This window comes from Notolepis coatsorum, assembly GCF_963971535.1.
Source record: "Notolepis coatsorum genome assembly, chromosome: 16".
NCBI classification, from domain to species: Eukaryota; Metazoa; Chordata; class Actinopteri; order Aulopiformes; family Paralepididae; genus Notolepis; species Notolepis coatsorum.
Window position 1 is genome coordinate 89426471 of NC_140180.1, and position 25105 is coordinate 89451575.

Consider the following 25105-nt stretch of genomic DNA (forward strand, 5'->3'; position numbering starts at 1 on the left):
TCTATTAATGGCCGGGTGCGCTCTTGAGCTAAGCAATTATAAGCCAACCTCCTAATACAAGCCGGGTTACTAATATACTGAGCTGCATACTGAGCTGCTAAGGTAAAGTTACTTGATTTCACTTTGAAAACGTTGAAATGACCAGTGACCACCTGTAATTGCACGGTTTACTATTTCATACAGTACTTGGTTTCAATAAATGAACCCAGTACATTTTACTGGGTTCAAACTGACACAAAATTTAGATTTATTCATTATGATCCGTAGAAATATAGGACTCTCTCTTATAAATGCCTCCTCCTAATAAAAGCCTGGTACCCGCTACAGTTTAAGCAAATACAAGCCCGGGTCACTATTAGAGGAATTACGGTATACAGGTATATAAAAAAATTATAATAAAAAGATTTTTTTATATAGAAGTGCGGTACCACCGCATCCCGCGGTGATTAGCCACACATGAGAAACTGTCATACCGTGACAGCCCTAATCACCACTAGTGAATAAAGCCAACCCCTGCTATCACCACTAGTGAATAAAGCCCTCCCCTGCTATCACCAGTGTAGTGAATAAAGCCCACCCCTGCTATCACCACTAGTGAATAAAGCCCTCCCATGCTATCACCACTAGTGAACAAAGCCCTCCCCTGCTATCACCACTAGTGAATAAAGCCTCACCGATGGGGCTGTTGGGGTTGTGTGGTGCCAGGGGCAGGGAGGCAGCGGCTGGCTTGGTCTCGGCTGGCGTCTGGGAGGCAGAGTCCCGTCCCTTCTCTGCAGCGCTCACACTGGGCTCCTGGCTGGTGGATACGTCCATCTCCTCATCCCCGCGCTTGTCATCCTACAAAGAGCAACATCGTGGCATTAGTGACTTACCCAAGTAGCAGATCATGGTGTCAAAACTATGATCATTTATCACATTGTTTTTAGGGGAAATGCGTCTTGATTGATTCATTGGATATCTTTTGGATTGGGGCTTTAAACCATGTTACACTGAAACAGAGCGGTGGAGGAAGCTATGCCACCAAAGATAAAAAGAAAAAAAAAGAGGAAATGCCAGTTCTGTGATTTCAAAAGGATATTTAATCAAAAACAAGTTACTAAAGGTCAGGGCTCCAGACTAACTTTTTACATTGGTTGCACCAGCACATAATTTAGGTGCACCCAAAAATGTCCACTGCGCCTTTTGCCGCTGCAATAATACATTTTAAGCGTTACCTTTACCATTACCTTTTTTGTCCGTTTCCATACACATTAGTAATAATTTCTTAAGATGTTATGTAAATGATTGTAAAAAATAACATTGTATTACAGTTAGCTCGCAAAGTCCAATCCTTCACTTTTTTATGTCTATTTTAACACATTCAGCTCAGCTCCAGTTAGAGTTGTCCCAAGCGCGTCTAGTTTTTTACCAACCATTTCCAGTTCCGCGATTGCGTTCTGCGATCTGATTGGCCACTCACGTTTCTGGTCGTGTGACATGTGCGGCCAATCGTGTGACGCCCGTTTCTTTCACCGGTTAAGCTTAGGCACTCTTTCGAAGTTGGTGAGTTTGTCTTAGAGCAGGGCGATAGAACACCAGCCCCGATTCCAAACTCTAACCTTAACCAACTTCGAAAGAGTCGCCTAAGCTTAACCAGTGATAAACTAGGCGTTAGGTAGTTTGCATGCTGTTCGAGGCGGAAATGGGCAAAGACACAGGCGTCACGCGATTGGGTGCACATGTCACATGACCAGAAACGTCAGTGGCCAATCAGATCGCACCAGAAACGTCAGTGGCCAATCAGATCGCGGAACTGGAAATTGGTAAAAAACTAGATGCGTCCCAAGCCTGTTTTGGGGATTTGAACATTCGCCAGGGTTTTTCGAACGAATGTTTGAACCATCGTTTTTAATCATGCAAACAATTTGCTCCTAAATAGGGAGGTGTAGTCTGACGTCACTTTGGACCGCCTGCGAGGTCCACCCGTATAGGGATTTATCTTTGGGAAAATGGATTATCGGCTATTGTAACAATTCTACCTCATGAACATTTGGAAAGCTTTCCATTTCTGCACAAAATGAGTTCCCTTCTATCACTAATATTATTTGTTAAGCATTTTTGGTTGAAATAAAATTCAGCAATTTAATTTAATTTTTTTACAATTAATTGCGAATATTTTCATGTTGAGCTATAGATTGTGGATGAATACGCACAGAAAGGTACACCATGCAAATGTTGATGCTTTATTTGTTTTAAACGAGACGATTTAGAAATGGGCAATGGGCAAATACATACCGGCCGGAAACAGCAATCATGTAACCACTACACCTCCCTATACTAATAGTCTTTCGGGTATTTTATTTTGAAAAATGGCCACTTCCGTCCACGCCTCAATCCAGCGTACTGTCGAGTCTTGACTAGCAAAGTTTAGGCACATAGCGCACATTGCTGCGGTTGAGTAGTAGACGTACCTACTTACTGGTCACAGGAGGCTTGAATAACATTTGAATGATAATCTATTTTGTGAATACATTTGTTTAAACAGCTTTGTTGGCCGACGGCTCCTGCTATCTTAACGTTAGCTAAAGCTAAAGGGCTGCTCTATAACGTTACATAGCTTAATTAACGTGTATAATAGGGATGGGACCGAATATTCGAAAAGTCGTTTGTTATTAAGATAGATAAAATTATCTTTTTTTACAATCGAATATTAGTTTATATAAAATGCTTTTTTTAATTTATTGAAGCAAGCATTCTTATTTAATTCCTTTTTATATTTAGAGGCAGCCTAATTTTCATAGCCTAATTGATCAAAAAAGATGCACATGCTACTGTTTCCATTTGTTTATTAACACTTTCTCCGCCAATAACGTCATACAATAATGTCAATTTAGCAATACAATTTAATATTCCAATATTCGATATTATGAAACACGAATTTTCGAATAGCACTTTTGCTAGAAAGTCCCATCCCTAGTGTATAACATACCTGTGTAACGTTAAGCTGCTTGTGTTCCGCTGGGAAAGCATCACTGCATACACTTTGTTTAATCCAAACGTCCAATCGGAAACATGACCAGAAACGTCAGTGGCCAATCAGATCGCACCAGAAACGTCAGTGGCCAATCAGATCGCGGAACTGGAAATTGGTAAAAAACTAGATGCGTCCCAAGCCTGTTTTGGGGATTTGAACATTCGCCAGGGTTTTTCGAACGAATGTTTGAACCATCGTTTTTAATCATGCAAACAATTTGCTCCTAAATAGGGAGGTGTAGTCTGACGTCACTTTGGACCGCCTGCGAGGTCCACCCGTATAGGGATTTATCTTTGGGAAAATGGATTATCGGCTATTGTAACAATTCTACCTCATGAACATTTGGAAAGCTTTCCATTTCTGCACAAAATGAGTTCCCTTCTATCACTAATATTATTTGTTAAGCATTTTTGGTTGAAATAAAATTCAGCAATTTAATTTAATTTTTTTACAATTAATTGCGAATATTTTCATGTTGAGCTATAGATTGTGGATGAATACGCACAGAAAGGTACACCATGCAAATGTTGATGCTTTATTTGTTTTAAACGAGACGATTTAGAAATGGGCAATGGGCAAATACATACCGGCCGGAAACAGCAATCATGTAACCACTACACCTCCCTATACTAATAGTCTTTCGGGTATTTTATTTTGAAAAATGGCCACTTCCGTCCACGCCTCAATCCAGCGTACTGTCGAGTCTTGACTAGCAAAGTTTAGGCACATAGCGCACATTGCTGCGGTTGAGTAGTAGACGTACCTACTTACTGGTCACAGGAGGCTTGAATAACATTTGAATGATAATCTATTTTGTGAATACATTTGTTTAAACAGCTTTGTTGGCCGACGGCTCCTGCTATCTTAACGTTAGCTAAAGCTAAAGGGCTGCTCTATAACGTTACATAGCTTAATTAACGTGTATAATAGGGATGGGACCGAATATTCGAAAAGTCGTTTGTTATTAAGATAGATAAAATTATCTTTTTTTACAATCGAATATTAGTTTATATAAAATGCTTTTTTTAATTTATTGAAGCAAGCATTCTTATTTAATTCCTTTTTATATTTAGAGGCAGCCTAATTTTCATAGCCTAATTGATCAAAAAGATGCACATGCTACTGTTTCCATTTGTTTATTAACACTTTCTCCGCCAATAACGTCATACAACGGGTTTCAAGTTCATGCAAATTCTGCCAGATCACTGCATACGACGCTATTGTGATCATATTTTCGCCATGGTATTCATATTTCACTCATGGAGCCTTGTATGATGCTGTGGGACTCAGCACAACTCTGCAACGCTTCAACACTGCCACCTGGTGGATGATCGGCGAGTTGCCAAACCGGATATGCCTGTTGCATATCGGTGCGTCTCCTAAATCCGTCCGGCCACTCGCATATCATCCCAGGACTCTAGCCACACACTGTGGATATGGATCGCTGTCATAACTCAATAATCCACATGATTTGGGCGTGTATTAGTATTATACAAACCGGAAATGGATCGCCTCGATCCCCATCACATAACTGGGATCCGTTTGCTCCAGTATCATCGCCCAACGGTAAGAGGAGGCTGCCGTGAGTTTCAGCATTTTTGTTTATTATTATCGATGCAAACTGCTCTGATCTATATATCACCCATACTACATAAATCATTTAATGACTATCACGGAATTATAAACGACCCCCGCCCCCCCCTCTCCGTTCATCCGCGCATGATCAGTCATAACGTTTAGGACCATGTACAGTTGACATTTTTTATATAACGTGTATCGGCAACAAATGGCATTTGATAATGTATATATACATCTATGCCTATATCTCACGTTCTAGGAATTACTGCAGAAAACGATAAACATATTTATATTCTAGATGGTATTTTGTATGAATGTGTGAATGAAAAAGTAAAACGTTCCTACATCCTGAACGATAGATAATCGATGTTGAATGGGCCATAGTAATGTCAATTTAGCAATACAATTTAATATTCCAATATTCGATATTATGAAACACGAATTTTCGAATAGCACTTTTGCTAGAAAGTCCCATCCCTAGTGTATAACATACCTGTGTAACGTTAAGCTGCTTGTGTTCCGCTGGGAAAGCATCACTGCATACACTTTGTTTAATCCAAACGTCCAATCGGAAACGTTGTATTATGAAACCAGTATGAGACAGTGCTTATTTATCTATTCTATTCGGAAAGTTGATGCTCACGTGGCTTATTTGTTTATTTGTCATTCAACCAATACGAATTTCAGGGTGATTATCAGCGCCAATCAGAGGCAGATCGGGGCTGGTATTTGCATAATGCACGTGTTATAGCCAATCAAAGGCAGAGATATATTTTTTTTTAGAACGCACATGGCCACAGGAAAAAAATACGCTACACGCACACACATACAGACCTGCTGGGAGCTGGGAGCACCAGTGCGACAAGGGAAAACATCCAGTCGCACTGCACTGAGTTTTGGTCGCAAAATGCCCCGCAAAAAGTCGCACCCTGGAGCCCTGAAGGTGCTATAGGACATTGAGCCACTAGATCAGGGGTCGGCAATAGGCGGCCCGCGGGCCGAAATGGGCCCGCCAGCAATAATTTCTGGCCCGTCAGTTTATTTTGAGAATATATTTATTTTACGCGCAGGAAATATTCACTTGCGACGCCAGTGTCTTTGTGAAGCTGTATCTATCTATTCATCATATCTATGTCTGTCACTATAGCCAATTGAAATGCTAGAAATGGTCACGTGGACTGGGAGAACCAATGGAATAGTTCCACCGGGCCGCGTGTATATTTTCCCTAACGCACTTTCACTTCCGCGTTTGGGATGTGATCATGCGAGAGACTAACGTTAGCAAAAACAAAACAAACGTCTTTGGATAGCTTCTTTGCAACGGGGAAATACCAACTGAGGAGCCAGAAGAGGAGCCTACGACCTCCAAGACACATAAAGCTTCTTTTAATAAACAGGAGTCATACTTAAAATATGGGTTTATCGCAACAGGTGACTCTCGCGTGTTGACATGGCAACACGAGGCAATGAAGCGACTGTGTTCAAGTTGGCACAAGATAAAGTAGTTGCATTCAACGCGAGTGGACATTTGACATGTTTAAAACATTAGCAGGGATTTTGGAGGACCAAAACAGAAACAATAAGCCCAGGGCAGGGCTGCATTATGGTGAGTTGTGTTTTAATAATAATAATACATTTGATTTATAATACACCCGCCGCGGTGCTGCAAATCAAATGCCCACCCTACTGATCTGTTCATGTGTTATAATAATACATTCGATTCATAATGAGAGCACCTGCATTAAAATCAAATGACTGATCTGTTCATGTGTTATGCACCAGAGAGGCACTTTATAATAGAAAAAAGACAGTGCAAACATACAGTATATGTCGCTTACAGTTTATTATGCCACCTATGCAGCTCATTTATTTTGACAGTTAATTTTTTTCGCTATAATTATATTAAATTAGCCATTGTTTTTGGTCCTGGCCCGCCATTCAATCGCTTGGCCAGTGAGCAAACCTAATTGCCGACCACTGCACTAGATGTTAAAGGTGCTATAGAGCAGGGGTTCCCAAACTTTTCAGGCCAGGGCCCAGAAAATAAGGCGTCAGAGAGCCGCGGCCCAATGCACATCGTCAGGCTTTTTTTTTTTTTTGCCAGGCGACCGATTTTTTAAGCCAAATATCACTTCAATCCTATTAAGTTAGTTCAAGTTAGTTACCGTACTTTTCGCACTATAAGCCGCACCTGACTATAAGCCGCAGCAGCTAAATTGAATGATGTGTCCATATATAAGCCGCACTGGACTATAAGCCGCATGTGTTTTAATGTTTAATTACCATATGTAAGGAGTGGAGCCTGCAGCTTAATTTGACTTAACACGGGAAAAATCACCCGGCCCGGACACGGAAAGGATTGACAGATTGATTGCTCTTTCTCGATTCTGTGGGTGGTGGTGCATGGCCGTTCTTATATTGAGCTTTAAGTTCCCACCTCTACAGAGAATGACTCCCATTGGGACACAATATTGTCGGACAAATAACAAGAATTAATTCATTTACAAGTTGTATTAAGCAAATAAGGGAACAGATAAATAACATTTCAATGCAGTAAAAAAAGCAATATTTCGATTTTCGGGTTTTGTCCACATATAAGCCGCACAGTTATATAAGCCGCAGGGTCGAAAAATGGGGGAAAAAGCCGCGGCTTATAGTCCGAAAAGTACGGTATTCATTTATATGTGCTATTTATGAGAGGGCTAACTTGTTGCAAAATAATAATGATAATAATAATAGCCTCATTAAAATACTATTGTTGCTTCGGTTGTTTTCAGCGTTTTATGTGCATAATCTGTTATTTAGTTTGAAATGTTCGTTGAAATAAGTAGATTTTTCGTTTTTGTTTATTTATTAAGTTAATATAAAACCATATAGTCACATTTTAGAATACAATAGAATAGAATTTTAGAATACAACTAGAAACACTGTCCTGGCCTGCTTCTAAGTTCAGTGGCCTGACAAAAAAAAAAATCTCGCGGCCCACCCGTGGCTGTTCGCGGCCCACCTTTGGGTCGTGACCCCGACTTTGGGAACCACTGCATAGAGCAGTGTTTCTCAACTGGTGGGTGCGATCCAAAAGTGGGTCGCGGATGTGTGTGTAAAAAGAAAAGAAAAAGTTAAAAAAATAAATGTATATAATATACTAAATGCTTTTATAGTCCTGTGTCATACCTAAATGTCATATAAGTGAATTATAGATACAACTTACCAAAAGTGACTATTGCACAACTGATTTGACAAAAAAAATACACCCCCCCCCTCCCTCCTTGCCATACCTTGGCTTTTACTGAAATGACACCACTGCTCTTGTCAGGAGCAAACAACATCCCCAGTTCAGGGCTGTACGCTAAGCTTTTTCACTAGGGGCACACTTGCCCCTAAATGAGAAATTTAGGGGCACAGAATATTTCTTAGGGGCACATTTTTACATAACAATTTTACCATTATAGTGCAAAAACATATGTTCCTCCTGCCTCATTAATGTGGTCCTTTTATTTAACATTTAAGTGCGTCTGTTTTCAGGTTTGTATCTTTTATAATGAACCAACTGAGAAAGTGTGTAAATCACTAATAGAAGAAGAACAACAAACTATGTGTGTGTGCGCGCACTTGTAGTGCTCCTTGAATGAGATCATTAAGGGGCAATTTGCGATAATCTCGTCGCAGTGTACAGTCCTGCAGTTATCCCATTAGTTCCCTGTGATGTTAAGCTAAGAAGTCTGCTAAGAAGCATATATTATTTATTATTATTTTATTTCATTGGGTTTTTAGCACTAGTTGCACTTTTGTTGCAACCCCATGTTATCCCATTAGTTCCCCCAAACTTACTGTAGGTCTGTTATGTTAAGCTAAGAAGTCTGCTAAGAAGCATATATTATTTATTATTATTATTTTATTTCATTGGGTTTTTAGCCCTAGTTGTACTTTTGTTGCACTTTTTTGTGTTTATTTCATATTTTTAACAGTGCAGATTGTGTATTACTGCAATTTTTTTTTTTTTGAAATAAATCATAGTGGTTAAAAAATTTGGGTAGCGACTTAATGACTAAGGAAAATGTTGGGTCCCGAGGCTAGACCAGTTGAGAACCACTGCTATAGAGGACATTGAGCCACTAGATGTTAAAGGTGCTATAGGACATTGTTGAGCCACTAGATGTAAAATGTGCTATAGCAGTGTTTCTCAACTGGTGGGTCGCGACCCAAAAGTGGGTCGCGGGGCCATTTTGAGTGGGTCGCGGATGTGTGTGTAAAAGAAAAAGAAAAAAGTAATTTTTTTTTTTTTTTTTTACTACCTATCTTTGTGAAAGTGGCTTCTCAGCTCTGATCCAGCTGAAGACAAAGCGGGGGAACAGATTGGACTGTACATTGAGCATGACCTCAGAGTTGCGTTGTCTACCATCACCCCAGACTTTGAGACTCTTGTCAGGAGCAAACATCATCCCCAGTTATCCCATTAGTTCCCTGCATGTTAAGCTAAGAAATCTGCTAAGAAGGATATAGTATTTATTATTATTATTTTATTTCATTGTGTTTTTAGCCCTTAGTTGCACTTTTGTTGCAACCCCAGTTATCCCATTAGTTCCCCCAAACGTAGGTCTGTTATGTTAAGATAAGAAATCTGCTAAGAAGCATATTATTTATTATTATTTTATTTCATTGGGTTTTTAGCCCTAGTTGCACTTTTATTGCAATCCCAGTTATCCCATTAGTTCCCCCAAACTTAGGTCTGTTATGTTAAGCTAAGAAGTCTGCTAAGAAGCATAATTATTTATTATTATTATTTAATTTCATTGGGTTTTTAGCCCTAGTTGCACTTTTGTTGCAACCCCAGTTATCCCATTAGGGGCGACAGTGGCTCAGGAGGTAGAGCAGTCGTCTGGCAATCCGGAGGTTCCCGGTTCGATTCCTGCTCCTCCCAGGCAGCGTGTCGATGTGTCCTTGAGCAAGACACTTAACCCCTAATTGCTCCCGATGAGCAGGTTGGCACCTTGCATGGTTGCCTCCGCCATCGGTGTGTGAATGGGTAAAATGTGAGTAACAAATTGTAAAGCGCTTTGGATAAAAGCGCTATATAAAAAAGCAGCCATTTACCATTAGTTCCCCCAAACTTAGGTCTGTTATGATAAGCTAAGAAATCTGCTAAGAAGCATATATTATTTATTATTCTTTTATTTCATTGGGTTTTTAGCAATAGTTGCACTTTTGTTGCACTTTTTTGTGTTTATTTCATGTTTTGAAAGATTGCGTATTACTGCAAATATATTTTTTTTACATAAATCATAGTGGTTAAACATTTTGGGTCGCGACTTAATGACTAAGGAAAATGTTGGGTCCCGAGGCTAGACCAGTTGAGAACCACTGTGCTATAGGACATTGAGCCACTAGATGTAAAAGGAGTAGGGATGAGTTAGAATATTCGAATAGTCGTGCCTCTAGTCTCCACATTCGATTTTAATGTTAGAGTTAAAAAAAAATTATATAATTTAAAAAAATATATATATATATGTCCAATACCCTTTGATTTTAATGATCCATTCTATTAAAAAGAATAACTGAATTTAACTGAAACCGATTTTTATTATAATAACAATAATTATAATTGTGTATCGCCTATTTTCTTCACGCCATGTGTTTGAAAGTTTCCACTCGCAGTTGCGCAGTTACATTCTGACCGAACCCCAGAACGTGCTTTGCTGCTACAGAAAGTTTTCGCTTTGAATTCTGCTAAAAACATGGATCTTGTAGCGAAACCCAATGTTACTTCACTTGTTTGGGAACACTTTGGCTTTGAGCCTGATGAAGAGGGAAAGTCTCGAGTCGAGACCCCAAACCTCTAGACCGGTCCTCCTAAACAAGATCGAAGGGCATTCGGATGCCGTAAATGCTGCCGTTTTGATCCCGAAATAAGGAGTGATCGCGGTTAGCGAGGAAAGGTAAGTTCTGCTAACGTTAGCATAAACCTTAGCAAGTTGGCTCAGTCTTATTTGCTGGGTATAAACTCGGGTCTTTGGAAGTAACGGGTTGGTAGAAAGCAGCATTTTTTAAGCAGCCAGCCCCACAGAGGTTTATTGTAAAATGCGGCTTGCATCTGGCCTACACGGTGGGTCTTTTCAGGACACAGAGCCTGAAAATGTTTCTTTTTACCTGGGAATCGATACCGGTACCTTTTTTTCCTGTACTTTACTCTCCCTCTCTGAAGTCTAAACTTCACAACACACAATCTAAAACCCCTTACCTCCCTCTCCCAAACCAATCTTGTATCTCAATGGGACTTCCTGGTTAAATAATAGTAAAAAAAATTAAATAGCGATTTTTTTAATTTTTTTTACTTTATTTGATAATTGCATTTGATTTAAAATCGATTAATCGTGCAGCCCTACTCCTGGGCCGTGTTATGGTATGTGTTGAAGGATAGCCAGCTACACATAACGTTAGTGATTAAACTGTTGGCCATCTAATGTAACAATAGGGCTGAGCAGTTTAACTCTTGAGTGAGCCCCATGTAATAACCGGATCCATCACTAGCTTTAGCTGGTGTTAATTCGCTGGCCACCGGGTTATTATCAGTTATGCAGATAGATAGGACAGTCAATTCATTCCTAGTTGGTTATTGAACCAAGCGTTTGGTTAACGTTAGCTACCGTGACCAGCAGTTTCAAGAACAAGTTGTTCTTTGTTCTTGCAAGCGTCAATAAAGTGTCAGTAGCCTATGTTGTCAGTGTTTCAATAACGAATGCGTGCTTGCCGAATGCCAACCAATATTCCTGCTGCAAAGTCGTCCTCTTAACACATTGGGCGCCGGGGGTTGTGCCCATCTTATACCACTCTCTGCCACCGTTGAAAGCCTATGGAGATGTTTACCTTCTTTGCAGGGCTATAACTTTTTAAATTGTATTGCTATATTGACATTACTATGGCCCATTCAACATCGATTATCTATCGTTCAGGATGTGGGAACGTTATATTTTTTCATTCATACATTGTTGTGTTAATACCTTCGAGAATGTAAGTGTTTTTAATCTTTTCTGCTGTAATTCCAAAAACAGTAGTTATAGGCCCTGAAGCATAATAGATTATCGATTGGCGTTTCTTTCCCATACACAATATATTAAAAAATTCAAATGTATATGATCGGTATACATTATGCTTCATCATGCGTGGAGGAAAGGGGGGGGGGGTCGTTTATAATTCCTTGATCGTCAGTAACGGCTTTATTTACTGTGGGTTGATATAAACAAGGAAATGCACAATCGGGTTGAAAATAACGTTACTGTTCTCTTACCGTGCGCCGATGAGACTGGCGGAGAAAGATCCCAATTATTCGACGCCGATCACCTAGATCCATTTCCGGTTTGTATGGTGCAATAAACGCCAAAAGCATATCGATTATTGCGTTATGGCAGCGATCCATATGCACTATATTGTTTGTCTGTAGTCCCGTAGCGAGATGTGACTGCCGGAGGAATTTCCTCGACGCACCGATGACACTTTCCGGTTTTTGAGTGTGTAACTCGCTCGACCATCCACCAGGCAGCGGTATTGAGGCGTTGCAGTCCCATTTAGGGTCCCGCTAGGGCACCGGGGGTTGGGTGGATGAATTATGAATGCCATGGCAAAAAATGAAATATTGATCTAAAAAACACTGTACAGCGATGTTGGCGGTCAACGCATGGCGGGCAATAACGCTGGACAGCGTTTTTGGCGCTGGATGTGTTAATGACAACACTGGAATAAAGATAGACATTTAGACTAGAGGCTACAGAAATAAATGCATTTGAAAAGTTTATTTAGGAACCAATTATTTTAACATTAACACTTTAATCGCCGGGGTTAAATTCATAATTTACCATCCCTCGCCAGCCCTATTTAACATGGAGAAGTTCCCCTTCTTTGCAGGGCTATAACTTTTTAAATTCTATTGCTAAATTGCCATTATTATGGCCCATTCAATGTCCTATATGTATTGTTCAGGGTGTAGCAACGTTAAACTTTTTCATTCACATATTCATACTAAAATATGGTCTAAAGTATAAGTATGTTTTTATCGTCTTCTGCAGCTTTCTTCAGAACGTGATTTATAGCCCTAAATGCATTATATTGATGATCAAATAGTTTGGTAGGAATCTGTGCGAGATAAAAAAATTTCAACTGGATGTGCTTCTAGAAGTTTCTACGTATCATCTGATGATGACCGGATGGGCGGGGGATCGTTTATAATTCCGTGGGCAGCGTTAGATGATTCATCCAGAGTGGGTCATATGTTCATCAGATCAGTTAGTATAGAAGACGTTCGAAAATAACGTTGAAACTCACATGGCTTCCTCGCGCCGCTGGCAGATGAGCGTGGAACAGAATTTTTTCTATTATGGGATGTAGAAATGCCCGATCCATTTCCAGGTTGTATAATAGTATATACGTCCAAATCATGTTGTTTTTTCGAGTTATTTGCACCGATCGATGTTCACTGTATCAAGACGGAGTCTCTCTAACGATAGCGAGTGCCCGGACCACATATGGATGAGCACTACCGGTTCAAAGGTTAATTTCCGGTTGGCGATCTGCCGATCGGCCACCAGATGGCGCTCTTGAACCGCTAGAGAGTTCAGTGGAGCTTTGCAGTGAGTCTCAGGGCTCCGGAAAGGAAATATGATTTCGATGACAGATTTTTGAAATATTGACATCAAAGACGAGTTACAACGTCTTCGGAAGAATGAGCATGGCTAGGAAAGACGAGTTCCGGCGCTTTCGGCGATTAAAGTGTTAAACTTTTTTTTTCTGGTGGTTACCGCGGCGGTTTGAATGGCTTCGCTAATTTGTGCGGTAAGGAAGAAAATCGATATCGCGGCAGCTCTACATACAAGTGTTATCTATAGCCCCTTTAACACTTTGAGTGCCAGCCACGAGAAATCTCGTTATTTCATGCCATGCGTTGAGTGCCAATGATGAGAAGTCTCGTTATTTAATCGTTATTGCCTTTATTATCGATATCCATTCATTTTTCATCAATCTAGCCTCACGTTACCATTGGGACTGGCTCTGAGCTCGAACAGGGAAAATACCGCCCCCTATCGTCTCCCGGATGGTAATGCATCCATTGGATTGGACTCAATGGAAATGGATGGGGGGGGGGGGGGGATCCAGAATCCACATTTTACTTATCAGGCATGTAACCCGAGCCGATTGCATTCATTGCCGACCCTCAGAACAGCGTGGAATATGTGTTTCGAGTACCCAGCGTTGGATCAATAAACGCTATCGATATTTGGAATGGCGATCAGGAATTGGAATAATCTTTTTGGAGAACATCTGATGTGAGGTAAGGAATCTATTTTACCAGTCTTGGGGTAATCAGAGTTTTTTTTCACATATCTCAACGTGTCCCCTATCTGTGTATGTGTGTGTGTGTGTGTTGACCAGGAAATAGATAGATTTTTTAGCCCGCTACTCTAAGTACACACACATACCATCGATAATCTAGCGTTTATTTGAAAACGATTCATAAATAGGCCGAAAAATAACAACGTGTTTTGTGTATTCCACTAAAGGGCGTTTATCACAGAATCTTAAAATTTTCTGGAAATTTCCCAAAACAAGCGTTTTTCAAAATGGTATAAAACGGAAATGTACCGATGAAAAAACTATCCGTTTCGTACATGTTGACTGCAAACAAGTCATTGATAAGCGACGGGCGTATTCGACACATAGCCATAATATAGAATATAGAAATAGCTCCGTGAAAATCATGATATATCGGAAAATCAGTCTAAAATGGCTGGCATTCAAGCGATAAATCGTGCGCCCCCTGCTGGCACTCAAAGTGTTAATATAAACATGGAAATAAAGTGTAAAGATAAAGTGTAAAAGGTGTCAATATTTCCAGCCATGACTGTTTGTCAACAACACGCCACTTACTTTGACATCAGCGACGTTCTGGTTTTCTGAACCTGTGGGCTGATCAGTTCCCTCAGGAGGATTCTCCGTCTCTGGATCCACCGCACTCTCCTGCTCGTCACCGGGCACCTCTGCACTCCCCCCCGCCGCCGCCTCCTCTTCTTCCTTCTCCTCCTCGTCATCCTCCTTCGCCTCCCCCTCCTTTAACTTCTTGGCTGGAGGCTCCTCGCTGTGTCTGGAGGACTTGGACGGCGCGGTGCTGCTGCTGTCCCTCTTCGACGTCTTCTTGTCCTGCGGGCGGGGTGCGTGTCTAGAGAGAGGGGAATGAGACAGTCTTCAGAAAGGGACCGTGGCTAGAGAGGGGAACAAGACAGTCTTCAGAAAGGGACCGTGTCTAGAGAGGGGAACGAGACAGTCTTCAGAAAGGGACCGTGTCTAGAGAGGGGAACGAGACAGTCTTCAGAAAGGGACCGTGTCTAGAGAGGGGAACGAGACAGTCTTCAGAAAGGGACCGTGTCTAGAGAGGGGAACGAGACAGTCTTCAGAAAGGGACCGTGTCTAGAGAGGGGAACGAGACAGTCTTCAGAAAGGGACCGTGACTAGAGAGTGGAACGAGACAGTCTTCAGAAAGGGACCGTGTCTAGAGAGGGGAACGAGACAGTCTTCAGAAAGGGACCGTGTCTAGAGAGGGGAACGAGACAGTCTTCAGAAAGGGACCGTGTCTAGAGAGGGGAACGAGACAGTCTTCAGAAAGGGACCGTGTCTAGAGAGGGGAACGAGACAGTCTTCAGAAAGGGACCGTGTCTAGAGGGGAACGAGACAGTCTTCAGAAAGGGACCGTGTCTAGAGAGAGGGGAACGAGACAGTCTTCAGAAAGGGGCCGTGACTAGATAGTCACCTAGGTCAGTAGGGATGGGAATTGATAAGATTTTATCAATACGATTCCATTATCGATTCTGCTTATCTATCCGATTCTTTATCGATTCCTGATATATTTATCATTTAAATAAATCAATTGGAAATGCAACAGAACTAAGCTGGTTAGAATAACATGCAACTTGACATTTCTGAGTGTCATTTATTGTTGAGCCCCCATGTCAGAAAAATACAAAAACTGTAAAAAATGTATTTATACACTTAAATAAAATAATGTATTTGAGAACTAATTTAATCGATTGAACTGTAGTTGCATTCAACAGGTCGTTATTGCAAAAGAGAATTTGTTAGCAATAACCTACCTGTATAAATAAAAGGTTAAAAGTAAAAACATAAATGACACATAAGTAACATCTAGGAAAGCAATTCACCTACCGAAATTCCAAGGCTTCTACCTCCTCTGATGTCGCGCACACACACGGCTCTCTCCCCACCCCCCACCCGTGCCAGCTCAGTGTTCTCTCTCCGTCTCTCTCTGCAATGAGCATGGCTATTTAGCTAGCTAGCGGCTAACGTTACTTTACCATGTAAATTAATGACTAGGGTGCAAAGCACTTTCAGTTTTAACACACAAAACGGTCGCAATATCGAGCCCTTTAGGTTTTCCTAGTCAAGGAATCAAATAGTCTGCTATGGCTGCATGCGTGGCGCTAACGTTATTGTTTTTAAATGCGCAACCGTCGGAAAAACATGGCATCGATATAAGAGCAATCGACAGTCATGGAGGCATGCGATTCCAGGAATCGGACAATTAGGAACCGGTTCCCAATCGATTCAGATTCTCGATTCCCATCCCTATAGGTCAGTAGTTCTCAACATGGGTTCCCGGGGACCCCCGGGGGTCTGTTAGGGGGTTCCAGGTGGTCTCCCAGAAAATGTGGTCTCACCTCCAGGTGGTGCCACCATTTCACTCGCTAGAAGTTAGCTTGTTGAGAGAATGTAAAAGAATGAATATTCTGATCATAGTTTCTTTTCTTTTCTTTTTCCCCCTCCATTTTCCTCCGATTTTCTCCCATCCCAATGTTAGTCGTTTGCCAATTCCCAATCCCCTTCCTGGTCGCTGCGCACTTACCCCCCACAGTCGGTCTGGGAGAGTGGAGGCTACCACGTGCTTCCTCCGACACACGTCCAGCCAATCACCGCTTCTTTTCACCTGGCAGCGCGGATATTCTCTGAGAGGGCGTAGCGTGTGGAAGGATCACACTATCCCACTCAGGTCCCATCCGCGCTTAGCAGGCGCCCCGACCGAACTGTAGGAGTCGCTGTTTACAACGACCCGGACCCACCCCGCCAGCTTCTCCCACCCTCTAATACTGCCAATTGTATTAGTGTGAACGGCCAGCCAAGCTGGTGACAACCCCGGAGCTGTGAGCTGGATTCGAACATTCTGATCATAGTTTCACTCTTTCCACTGCCGTCTCCTCAACTACATTTTAGTTTCGCGCCTCGTCTAACTTCTGTGATGAATTACAGGAAATTACTCAAAGTCTTTTCTGAACGGTCTCTGATGTTACTGTTGTGGCGGAAGCATATGGTTCCTGCCTGAACAAGGTTACATTTGATTATTAAAAGTTCAGAAGTCTCAAGGAAGGACAGCGACTCCTACAGGTCGGTTGGTGCGACTGTACAGCAGAATCAGGAAGCAACGGGGGCAGCGTGAGCCTCCCACGCGTTACTCCTCGCCACTGAGAGATCGCGCTGTACAGGTGAAAAGATGCGACAGCTGCCTCCTCAAGTACCGGAGGGCACACGTGATGCAAGGCTTGGTCCACATTGCAGCCGACCAGTGGGAGGCATGGTCTAACAACATTCGAGACAGGGGAGTGTAGAATTGGATAATATGAAATTGGGATGGGAGAAAAATAGAAAATGGGGAGAAAAAGTAGATAAAAAAAATAAGTCTCAAGGAAGAAGACTGTGTTCGTAAAATGTTGGCGGGTATTGTTTTGAAATTCTGAGAATGTGCGTGTGGGGGAGTCATTGACGAAGTCGTCATTCCAAAAGGGCGGGGGCCCCCGGATGGAGCGCTATATTTCACGGTCCATTTCAAGAGATATAGAGGACCACAGAGGGAGAACGGTCCATTTCAAGAGATATAGAGGACCACAGAGGGAGAACGGTCCATTTCAAGAGATATAGAGGGAGAACGTTCCATTTCAAGAGATATAGAGGGAGAACGTTCCATTTCAAGAGATAGAGGGAGAACGTTCCATTTCAAGAGATATAGAGGGAGAACGTTCCATTTCAAGAGATAGAGGGAGAACGTTCCATTTCAAGAGATATAGAGGACCAGAGAGGGAGAACGTTCCATTTCAAGAGATATAGAGGGAGAACGTTCCATTTCAAGAGATATAGAGGGATAACGTTCCATTTCAAGAGATATAGAGGACATGGTCGGCTAGGTGGTGCAGTGGGCAAGGCGCTCACCACCAATGCAGGAGACGCTGGGTTCGAGCCCAGCTCTCCGCATTGCTACCAGCTTGGCTGGTTGTTCATACTAATACAATTGGCAGTATTAGGGGGTGGGAAGCTGATGGGTGGGGATCAGACGTTGTGGACAGCGACTCCTACAGGTCGGTTGGTGCGCCTGCGCAGCAGAATCAGGAATCGACGGGTGGCGTGCCCTCCAAAACGCAGACCCCCGACGCTGAGAGATCGCGCTGTGCAAGTGAAAAGATGTGACTGCTGCTTCCTCGAGTACCGGAGGGGACACGTGATGTAAGGCTTAGTCCACATTGCAGCCGGCTTGTGGGAGGCATGGCCTAACAGCGTTCGAGACAGGGGAGGGTAGAATTTGACGATACGAAATTGGGATGGGAGAAAAATAGAAAATGGGAGAAAAAGTAGATACAAAAAAATAAATAAAATAAGAGATATAGAGGACCAGAGAGGGAGAACGGTCCATTTCAATAGATATAGAGGGAGAACGTTCCATTTCAAGAGATATAGATAGAGGACCACAGAGGGAGAACGTTCCATTTCAAGAGATAGAGGGAGAACGGTCCATTTCAAGAAATATAGATACATACAGATTAATTAATTAGAGTTAAGGGCCGGCCCTTGGTTCGTTGTTAGTTAGTTACTTGGTTACTTGGTTAGTCAGTTACCTTATTTAGTTAGTCAGTTAGACTTTAAGTAGTTAGGAGTTAGACAAGTAAGTTAAGATTAGTTAGTTTATGGATAATTAACACATTCCTTGCCAGCCATTGTACCCATCATTGTACCCAGTCTGCCAGCGCTATAAGTCTATGGAGTGGCTCACCTTCTTTGCAGGGCTATAACTTTTTAAATTGTATTGCTATATTGACATTACTATGGCCAATTCAACATCGATTATCTATCGTTCAGGATGTGAGAACGTTATACTTTTTCATTCATACATTCATACAAAAATACCTTCTAGAATATAAGTATGTTTTTATCGTTTTCTGCAGTAATTCCTAGAACGTGAGTTATAGGCCTATACGCATATATAGATTATCGATTGGCGTTTCTTCCCTATACACGCTATATTAATTTCAACTGTGATCGGTATACGTTATGCTTCATCATGCGTGGAGGAAAGGGGGGGGTCGTTTATAATTCTCCGATCATCAGTAAATGCTTTATGTAGGTTGGGCGATATATTGATCAGATCGGTTTGCTCACAAGGAAACTCACAATTGGGTTGAAAATAACGTTATATTCCTCTTACCGTGGGTCAAAGAGACTGGCGGTGAAAGATCCCAAGCATACGACGCCGATCGCCTAGGTCCATTTCCGGTTTGTATGTCGCAATAAACGCCGAAATCACATAGATTATTAAGTTTAGAAAGCGATCCATTACGTACATTGTGTCTGTCGGGAGTCATGCAACGATATCTGACGGCCGGATGAGTTTAATCGACGCACATCAGCCATATCCTGTTGACGAGTGTAACTCGCCCGACCATCCACCAGGCGGCGGTATTGAGCCGTCATTGCCATCACCTATAGGGTCCAGCTGCAGCGTCGCGGGTGTATATATGAATTATGAATGCCATGGCCAAAAAATGAAATATTGATCTCAAAATCGCTGGACAGCGTTATTGGCACAGAAAGTGTTAAAGTAGGAATCAGTGTATGCGTCTTGTACTAATGGATAAATAAATAACATCTTCTGAAGTCACCTGATCTTACCATGCTTGATTAAAACTAACGAGTTCAAGGTAGATTAATGACAAATCCACCACATTACCAAGACAACTCAAGGGTAGAATTATAAAGATGTGTGTCGTCATCAGAGACCCATTCAAAAATGGTTTCCCATCTACCACTGGGAGGTCTTCCAGAGCTTTTTGATTTATACCAAACATATACAAATGTTTGAGACCTAAACATTTACCTAAAGCAATTTGCAAAAAACATGTTTGGGAGGAGACAGGAGGAAGTAAAAACATATCTACATACATCCTCCTTACAATATAATACATATAAAAAATATAGTCTTTCTTAATCAAAATAATATAAATCTACAAATGCCAAAAAATGCAATATATGTGGTACTTCAGTCACCTTACTACTTAGTCCTCTCTCTTGTACATGTCCAAAAATACTTGTTTATAACGGCCTTTGAATTGGTTTGTATTATTGCTCAGCTTTATACTGGCATCTGAAGTACCGTAATTTTCGGACTATAAACCGCGCCTTTCCCCCCCATTTTTCGACCCTGCGGCTTATATAACGGTGCGGCTAATCTATGGATTTTTACAGCTAGGGGACCTCCTAAATCTATGGATTTTACAGGTTACAGTCCACCACCTTTAACTCTCACTCGCTCTTCTCACACAGCTGCTGCAAGTTAATAAATGGGAGCTTCCTCAAACAGCCATCTCTTTCCCGACAATCCCCTCTGTGCACGAACCCTTACATATGTTAATTAAACATTAAAACACCTGCGGCTTATAGTCCAGTGCGGCTTATATATGTACACATCATTCAATTTAGCTGCTGCGGCTTATATTCAGGTGCGGCTTTGGTGCGAAAATTACGGTAATGAAAATGTTGACTAAAAAAAATTAAAAACAGAATATTGTTTTTGACTCACCCATACTTGAGCTGCTTGTACTTTCTGCTCACATACACCGTCAGACGCTTGCCTCGCATTTTAAGTGCGTTTACTTTCCAAGATTCTGCCATCTTCTCTGCATCCGCTGCATTTACCATCTCAATAAAACACTAGAAAATTATAAAAATGCATTCAGGTACTGACATTTACATTTCTTGTTGGCAGTAACTGGATGAGAACATGTGTGTGGGTATGGGTTTACGTTCAGAGAAACTACACAGATGCTATAATCGATGGGTAACATTTTATGGAAAGTGTATAAAATTAAGGTCAAGATATTGACTTACCTCTCTCTTTGTCCTGTTTAGAAAGTACTTCTTCACTGGCCCATAAGGCTCTGCTATTTTCAGGATTTCGTCATCCTGGTATTTACAGTTTGGAATTTGACCGATGTAAATAACTTGACTACCACCACGCTGGAAGGAGGAGAAACAGATACGCTTGCATTAAGTTGTGTTTAACACTCATGCAAATTCACCGGTATTAGAAACTGGTTTATCCCAAGGTCATTCAGGTCAACATTGGCAAAACATTTTTACAAAGTCACAAAAAAAGAAGAAAGTCATAACGGAACGTAGGCCAAGTGCGTCCACATTTTTATAGGATTCTATCACATTTTCATAACAATAGCACCCTGCGTCGTTTTCATTGAGGTTTCTTACAAATTAACGATGCTTTATCTTGTCCTTTATATGCCGATTATCATTAGAATCTTAAATTGTACCATATGTCCCCCTTTAGACAACATATATGTAATGCTACCAGCGCACTTTTGTTAAGATAATTAGTTGGCCATTCGCGGTCGCTATACCGAGGTTGCAGTAATAGTTTAACGCTGTTCAGATCACGTCGGAGAATATAGACACATCCCAGTGACATGCGACCTGTGCTAACGCTCTTGGGAAATGCAGTGTTGTAGTTCTCAACATTTTCAGCCTTTAATTTTAAACCAATGCTGCCATCTACTGACAACAAAAAAGTGTTGTCTAATCGTCACCTTGAGAGCTACTTCCGTATACAGCGCCGCCCCAAACCCATTCTAGAGATTCCCACTTTTTGCTGGGAGTGGGGCGTGGCCGTATTTGGTCCCAGACAATAAGAGTGGCTGCAATTGGTCACCGTGACGTTAGATGTTGTTTGTTTCTTTACATTCGACTGGCAGTTTGTAAGTCAAATAAAAAGAAAAGTCAAATTTGAATGAAATTAGAGCTGCCGCAGTATTGATCCTTACTGCACAAATTAGTGAATCAATTCAAACAGTCACGGTAACCGCCATAAAAAAAATCCCAGACCCACATACATCTTTATCCCTGAAGCAAAGCTCAAAATGCTGGCTTTCCTACAGTCTGGAAGGGCATTTTTCACCCCTTCACTTAGAACAGGGGTTCTCAAACTTTTTTATACCACAACCATTTTATTTAGGATATTTTTTTGGGGACCCCACACTTAACACTTTGTGCGCCAACCACGAATATACTCGTTATTGCCCGCCATGCGTTGTGCGCCAACAACGAGGGAACTCGTTTTTGGGATCAATATTTCATTTTTTCCGCCATGGCATTCATAATTCATCCAGCCTCCCTCCGGGACGCAGCTGGACCCTGTTCTGATATTGCAACGCCTCAATACCGCCGCCTGGTGGATTTCGGGGGAGTTACACTCCACGCCAAACCGGAAGTGGCACTCGGTGCATCAGGGAAATTCCTCCGCCAGAGATATATTGTAACGTGGGTCTAGATACACAATAGAGTGCATTGGGATGGCTTTCGAAACGCAATAATCAATATGATTTCGGCGTTTATTGCATCATACAAACGGGAAATGGATCTAGCAGATCGACGTCAAATAATTGGAATATTTTTCCTCCAGTCTCATCGGCGAACGGTAAGAGGAATCTAACGTTATTTTCAGCTTGATTGTCCATTTCTTTGTTTGCAATCAGTCTGATCAACGTATCAACCCATACTAAATAAAGTCGTCACTGACGATCAAGGAATTATAAACGACCCCCCCCCCCCCTTTCCTTCACGCATGATGAAGCATAGGCCTGCCGCGATAAGCAATAAATCGATTAATTGCCGCGATAATTTAAATTAATGCAATGATTTTGACGGACGCGATTAATTGCTATTTGCGCGTTTGTTTTAATGAGGCGGAACCAGTGCCCCTTGTCAGTCACTGTCCGTGTTGGGAGGCGGGCCGCTGGCTTTACTACAGAGCACAGCACAGGAGCTCCGTGGGGCAACACCACATAGCTTAACTACATTTCTCAATAGTGTTGCTCCTTTTAACCAAGTAGCGTTATTTGTAGTGTAACGTTAGAATAACACAGAATAACGTTAATACAATTACATGCATCATTGTTTACAATGAACGGGTGGGGCTAGTCAAAGGACTGGAGACGGGGACAAGTTAAACATGAATTAATTTATTATAACGGGTCGTTTTCGAGTCGTGCTGCAGTGCCTACGCACCACAGCTATTCTATTATAATACTGCTTTGACGCTTCCTCCTCATCGTTGATTGCCTGTAGTAGCTGCATCTAACGTTAGTAGCTAACGTTAAAACTAAAAAACACAACCGGACGAGACAAGTTGTCGGCTAGGATAATCACAACAATACTTCCGGTCCGGTCGGTGGGCTTCAAAATAAAAGTCTTAAACACCGGAAAAGACGGAGCGGTGGGCTTCAAAATAAAAGTTTTGGGAAATAAATTTCTCAAAAAAATTCTCTAACCGGTCGCAATAATATCGCTTATCGCGATATTTTCGGGGGCAATTAATCGCCCAGCAAAATGTGTTATCGTGGCAGGCCTAAGCATAATGTATACCGATCATATACATTTGAATTTTTTTTTAATATAGCGTGTATAGGAAAAAAACGCCAATCGATAATCCATCATGCGTCAGGGCCTATAACTCGCGTTTTAGGAATTACTGCAGAAAACCTTAAAAACACTTATATTCACGACGGTATTAACACTTTAATCGCCAAGGACGCCGTAACTCGTCATTCCCTGCCATGCTTAACACTTTGACTGCCGGGAGCCGTCTTTAGACGTCTTTGCTGGCCATGCTAAAGTTGCCGGGGGACGCTGTACGTCGTCTTTATATCAATATTTCAAAAATCTGCAATCGGATTCATAATGTCCCTCCGCTGGCCTGAGATCCACCAGCAGGACCCACTGAGCTCTCTGGCGGTTCAGGAGCGCCATCTGGTGGCCGATCGGCGCAAGCGCTTAACAGGAAGCGCATTAGAGGTTTTGCTAGACGTCCGTATTGCTTCCGGCCACTCGGTACATGTCCCGTGACTCTAGCTCGTCACTCTACATAGCGATCGATTGCCAATAACTCGATAAACAACATGATTTGGACGTATATACCATTATACAAGCTGGAGATGGACCGGGTAATAATATATCCCATAATGATAAAATTTCTACTCGACGATGATCGCCCAACGGCGCGCGGAGACTGGGGTGAGTTTCAGCGTGTAACGTTACCGTCTTCGATAATAACTGATATTATCAACATTTGACCCACATTAGATGATTGGTATAACGCTGCCCACGGAATTATAAACGCCCCCTCGCCCATCCGGTCAACATCAGATGACGTGTAGTAACTTCTAGAAGTACGTCTAGTTGGAATTTTTTATATCGCGCTGATTGCCATCAAACTGTATTTCATCATCAATATAATGCATTTGGGGCTATATATCACGTTCTGGAGAAAGCTGCAGAAAGAGATGAAAACATACTTATACATTAGACCATACTTTACTATGAATATGTGAATGAAAAAGTTTAACGTTGCTACACAATGAACAATACATATAGGACTTTGAATGGGCCCTAATAATGGCAATGTAGCAATAGAATTTAAAAAGTTATAGCCCTGCAAAGAAGGGGACTTTCTCCATAGACAAATAGCGCTGGCAATCTATGGTATATCATTAATTTAACCTTAGGCAACCAAAGTGTTAATCTGCCAATGACGCCGTAACACGTCATTGAGATCAATATTTCAAAAATCTGTGATCGCAATCATATTTCTCCCGCGGAGACTTGAAATCTACTGTTGATCCCCTCTCAACTCTCCAACGGTTCAAGAGCGCCATCTGGTGGCGGATCGGCGGATCGCCCAAACCGGAAACTGGTGCTCATCCAAATTCGGTCCGACCACTCGCTATAGGTCCCGGGACTCGAGCTCGACACAATGGATAGCGATCCGTTACCAATAACTCGATAAACAACATGATTTGGACTTATATACTATTATACAACCTGGAGATGGATCGCATATTTCAACATCCCATAATAGGAATATTTTTGCTCCACGCTCATCGCCCAACGGCCCGAGGAGACTGGGGTAAGTTTCAGCGTTTATTTTTACCGTGTTCGATACAAACTGCTCTAATGATCATATCACCCACACTACATGAATCATCTAACGTTGGCCACGGAATTATAAACGACCCCCCCCCCCATCCGGTCAACATCAGATGATAAGTAGTAACTTCTAGAAGCAAATCCATTTGAAATGTTTTATCTGGCGCCGATCGCTATCAAACTGTATTTGATCATCAATATAATGCA

General features: G+C 41.8%; 1 protein-coding gene across 1 annotated transcript in view; it reads right to left on the reverse strand.

Annotated features, from left to right (window-relative positions):
- The window catches only part of LOC311243051 (uncharacterized protein), a 96953-nt gene that overhangs the window by 8963 nt on the left and 62885 nt on the right, over positions 1-25105 (reverse strand). The window contains exons 18-21 of the mRNA XM_084332122.1: positions 20795-20923; positions 20487-20617; positions 14507-14795; positions 675-837 (exon numbers count right to left, since the gene is read on the reverse strand). Of these exons, the coding sequence (XP_084188248.1) occupies positions 675-837; positions 14507-14795; positions 20487-20617; positions 20795-20923 (712 nt within the window). The remainder of the gene's footprint in view (positions 1-674; positions 838-14506; positions 14796-20486; positions 20618-20794; positions 20924-25105) is intronic.